At 37.4% G+C, this 4,894-nt stretch overlaps 1 protein-coding gene across 2 annotated transcripts; it reads right to left on the bottom strand.

The window, feature by feature from the left end:
• Positions 1-429: 429 nt before the first annotated feature.
• On the bottom strand, positions 430-3,321 carry LOC119901560 (bryoporin-like). Of its 2 annotated transcripts, none has more exons than XM_038717134.1 (4): positions 3,193-3,321; positions 2,641-2,819; positions 2,162-2,270; positions 430-1,128 (listed from the first exon to the last, which is right to left on the bottom strand). In XM_038717134.1, the coding sequence occupies exons 2-4, from the start codon at positions 2,759-2,761 to the stop codon at positions 699-701; spliced, it is 660 nt and encodes a 219-aa protein (XP_038573062.1). In that variant the 5' UTR covers positions 2,762-2,819; positions 3,193-3,321; the 3' UTR covers positions 430-698. The 2 variants fall into 2 exon arrangements, with proteins under 2 accessions (XP_038573062.1, XP_038573063.1); XM_038717135.1 differs by having other exon boundaries at positions 2,641-2,723; positions 3,193-3,211.
• Between the last annotated feature and the right edge of the window lie 1,573 nt (positions 3,322-4,894).

The following is a 4,894-nucleotide window of genomic DNA, read 5'->3' as shown; positions in this document are numbered from 1 at the left end:
GTGGATTAAACTGCCACACCCTAATTTGTTAGGTAAGCCGATCATTCACCTCAGCACATTCATTTTCTCCTACTGACTGTTTGTCTGACTGAGGTGCTTTGAGAATCTCATTCCTGTGGTATCCTGTGGAGAAAAAGCAACCTGAATAAGTTAAGACAGATATCTCAGGAGCTACTTTACTCTTATCTTTTCTTTTGTTTTATCTCTTGCATTCCAAAAACCACACACTTCAGAGCACGATGGAGAGTCTCACAGCCAGTGAAGAACAATATTGTTATCGTGCCGATTAAAAAACATCTATGCAGATATTCCATCTGTTGCTACTCATTAGAATTGGATGTATCCAGCTAAGAGATTAAAAAATGATTACTGTTCATCAGTAATAATGAGAGCATACTGAGTGAAAACATATCCAAAGTAACACAAGCATTGGGTCTGAATGTTTTATTACCATAATCAAAGAAAAGGGGAGTGTACAATATACATGAGCTCAAGGAATAAGCTAATGGAGAATCAATGAGCTGGCTCAGATATTGATATCTTTCAGTGGACGCAAAATACAGATGACAGCAAAATCAGTCTTCCTCTCCACTGGATTTTTCTCTGGGTGACAACATGCAACAGTAGTCAAATCAAATGAAGTTTATTTATTCTGTTGGGTACAAATCAACAAAGTAAAAAAACTAGACTACACTACACTAATGACCCATTTTATCATAGAGCTCCAGTTTTACAATAGCTTTGCCAATGGAAGACATTGTAGCCCTCAAATCAACATATGTAGCTTTATATTCCAGCCCACAGCCGTTTGTCTCAGAGCGGGTGAATTTATTGAGGTCTTTCCCATCATACATCTGCTTGTACAGATTTTTGTCACAGGGACAGGACTGCTCAACCACACCCACGGCCAGCCGGTTCTTGTACAGGTTGTGGTCAAAGGGCACAGAGAACATAATGGCCATGCGCTCAGAGCAAACCCGGCTCTGCATATGGAACAGGTCATAGGTTAGTATGCCCACAGCGCCTGTGGCAGTGTTGTCATTCTTGATGAAAGAGCACACTTCGATCTTGGTGGGGCGAATTGTAGGCTGGGGCGGGTGGTGACAGAAGCCACTTTCCATGTATACCCTATACAGGAGAGTAGGAGACACATCCTTACCATCACTACCAAGCAATCGATAACTTTCATGTCACACTTCCCGGACTTTTGATGAAAAAACAGAGTTTTCTAAGTTTTGTGGAGATTGTCAGTGTACTTTTTGAGTGTTGGACTTTCCGGGGTACCTGAAATACCTTATGCTGATGGATGAAGTGTGACTGTACAAGTACTGCGGTGGACTTCTAAGCAACAGTGAGTGTACCTGCATGCGATGTGCAATGAGGCAGTGTGTGTCACTGCATGATGGATAGGTGGATGTTCTCAGCAAAGTGATGTCACACATGAAAACCACCCATCCAAGATATGGTCTGTCCTGCCACAGCTAGATAAATGTAAACGCTTGGTAGAAATACCAAAAGACATGGGTCTAATCTAATAATTTATTCATGTTAAATAGATGTTACACTGGCATTTCACTGGCTTGACTTGTAATGAAGTGCTGTATAACAACATTGAATTAACAGACTTTTTATGCTAGAAATATGTGCTTTATTTATGGCTATTACAGAGAAAAAAACATTGTGGGTACTTCTGAAAGCATTGCATGCTAATATTTTCAGTTAGCTGATTTAGAGCTGTAATCAGGGTATTGCAATCTCAAAGCACTTCAAAGCGATACATTAAGCATTTTGAAAATGAATACTTCTCCCTGCAACCAATCAAACTTGAGTACACACAAAGTCCTTGATACTATGCAGCGACTTATCTCAACAAAGTTGATGCAGGTAACTAATAGACTTTCCAAACCTGCGTTGAACTGCATCTTGGAAATTAATTTTATCCAAAAGACAAAAGCTCTTTAAAATTAATTTGACCTACATTACCAACAGTTTTTATAAATAGCAATTTTCATCACATTATATTTGCTTGTTACTATATGAGGTCATTAATTAATTATACTTTTACATGTTTGTCCATCCAGTTGGGTTTTGGCCTCTCTGCTTGTATGTTAATTGAATGACTTTTAATGTAATAAACTGTAAAATACATTTACAGACTTACTTGGGATTGATGAGGCAGTAGCTACTGCTGACATTGGTTATTTCTATAGTGCAGTTTCTGTTGGTGGTGAGAGTGGCTGACACAGCTTCTGCTGTTTCTGGCATCTTGGCTGCAAGAGGAACAAGACTGAAAGCTTAGAACAGTTTATCTGGTAATAGCTCACCAATCAGCATGTATTGAGCAGTAACTAAATACTTTTCTTTAATATAACTTGAAGAAAAGACCTCTTTAGATCAAATCATATTGGGACAAAGGAAAATTTCAAGTCTTTTATTGCTACAAAGGCAAATAAACTTTATATGCACAAACCAAGCTCATTTTCTTCTTTTCAATAACAAAACTCTTGAAAATAATTTATCAATACCTGCTCTAGTTTATATACATTGTGAATATAGCTTAAATATATATATTTTCTACAGAATAATTAAGACACGGTCTAGTTATAATCTTGCTAAAAGTAGGAGAGTAATTATATTCACCTTTAACACGAGTTTTGCAAGACAGCAGCGTCAAGTTCCTTTTTCTCAGTTCCTGCAGAGAGTCTCCTTGTGTGATTACACCTCTACAGTACTCCAACAAAAGCACGGGCGTGTCCACCATGAAATGAGCACACACCTTCCCTTATGGAAAATCACATCTCGAAAAGTGTTTGGGCCACCTAATATCCCATCCCAGTAAATAGTATCAATAATACTAATTAGGGGGTCAAATAATAATATATAAATTACTAATAAATAATAACAAAATACTAATAATAAATAAATAAAATTATGTATTAATTAGAGAACATCACAATGTCAGCATATTTGCCTGCACATCAGACATTGATAGTGATATCACCTCTGTACCTTGAAGGCCCAAAAATGATTTCAAGAAAATTGTTTTTCCTACAACTGTAACTTTATGCAGCACATTGCTGTGAAATATTATGAGATTATATATTCTGTTGTTTAAACCTTATTTCAATTGTTGTTCCTATGTTATTTTATTAGTTTAATTCAATTCATTTCATCATTTTTCAATAAACTCACCTCTTTGCTCATATGGGACCTTTTGCAGCTCAGCTCAGTTCATTTGTGGAAGATTACATGCTCTGACTTGCTTAGATTGAAACTATAATCCTCCAGGCATTGCTCAACTGAATGCTTGTTGTTTCTGCAGGTGATGGCACAGATAGCTGTGGGAACCTCCCTCCATCAGTCACAAATTTCAACACACTGACTCTTATATCACTAATTCTTTTATTGCTGACTCTACTCCCACTGGTGAAGTAGTGTGAGTGTGTGGAGTAGAAAAGGAGACACTCCCTTCTTCCATGTAGGAGCAACTTACTAAAACTATGTGTTATGTAGCTGTAGACTTCCAGGACAGTCTGGAGTGCACGGACTGGGACGTAGTAATAGATGTGACTGATAACATTGAAGATGCAGCGCTCGCTATTTTGGGGTACATACAATTTTGCGAGGATGTAATTATTCCCTATCACATAAGTCTGTCAAGGTCTTCCTGAACAATAACCGTTGAGTTAAAGCAACTTCTTAATCAGAAAAGGTGTTTGGAGAGGAAAGGTTAGTGCAGATGAAGATTAAAGGCAAGATTGTTGATTGTAAGGCAGCGTATAAACACAAATTAGAAAGTCTTTTTAAAAATTATGCACAGAGCATGACAGGGATACAAGCCAAAGAGCTATTGTTTGACAGTTGCTAATGAACTTGTTATGGCAAATTATTTAAATAATTTCTGCTCTAGATTTGTTGCATGTGATTTTCAATTATATGTGCAAATGTGTAATCTGTAAATATAAAACACTTTGCACAAACACAAAATGAAGATTTTTAAACTCACAAAAATATTTTGCAAATAGAAAACAGATCTGCAAATACACAAACAAATTCCACAAATAATAAAAATATCTGTGAATATATTTGATAGTTTACAAGTAAATGAACCACATTTGTGAATATCTTCCTAACATTTACAACTTTCAAACAGGCATTTGTGAGTCCAGTTTTAATTTACAAATTGTTGAAAAGTATTTGTCACTTTCAAACAGGCATTTGTGAGTCCCGCCTGTATTTGTCAATCTCAGTTCTTCACACACAGAGTTTTGAAACAAACTTTCCGCCGATGGAAAGAAAATCGGCTCGTGTCATTCGGCTGTTTTCAGGAGACCACGTGATAATGCCTGCCGACGCCTGCTGATGACTTCATTTCCACATTTCAAAGTAAAACGGCCTCCGAACTGCCTGAATGTGCGAGCCTGTTGCTATCGCGAAGGAAATATCGGCTGCTGTTTCAACAAAATGTGAATGCAGACTGAAATTCAACTGTGTTGTTGTGTCGGGAAAGGCAGCAATTCAAACCAGCGGTGAGTAAGAAATAGTATAATTATATAATATAACAATGAATTAAGCTATGAGCACAGGGAAAGTCCGCTAGCCGCTAGGCTAATTTCAGCAGTTTGAAAATGCCACAGGCTGTAGGCTAGCTAATGATGGTGTTTAGCAAAAAGCAAACCATGACTATGAGCCGAATGTTTGTTAAAGGTTGTTGTGAGATATGTTCGGTGCATGTTAGTGGACTGTACTGAATTTACATTTAACCATATACTTTTTTTCCTAGTATGGCCAAAAGCCGAGTGGACATCGGTGGTAGTTCCTGTCCTGAGGTCGACACCAGCATCAAGAAGTGGACAAAAAGAACAACAACGAAATTAAAAATTCATAAGTCCTT

Source organism: Micropterus salmoides, unplaced genomic scaffold, assembly GCF_014851395.1.
Source record: "Micropterus salmoides isolate LMB-PRFRI ecotype aquatic unplaced genomic scaffold, ASM1485139v1 Ms_hic_scaffold_1373, whole genome shotgun sequence".
Classification (NCBI taxonomy): Eukaryota; Metazoa; Chordata; class Actinopteri; order Centrarchiformes; family Centrarchidae; genus Micropterus; species Micropterus salmoides.
The sequence above is the reverse complement of the archived record's forward strand: the minus strand, read 5'-3'. Positions and strand labels throughout refer to the sequence as shown.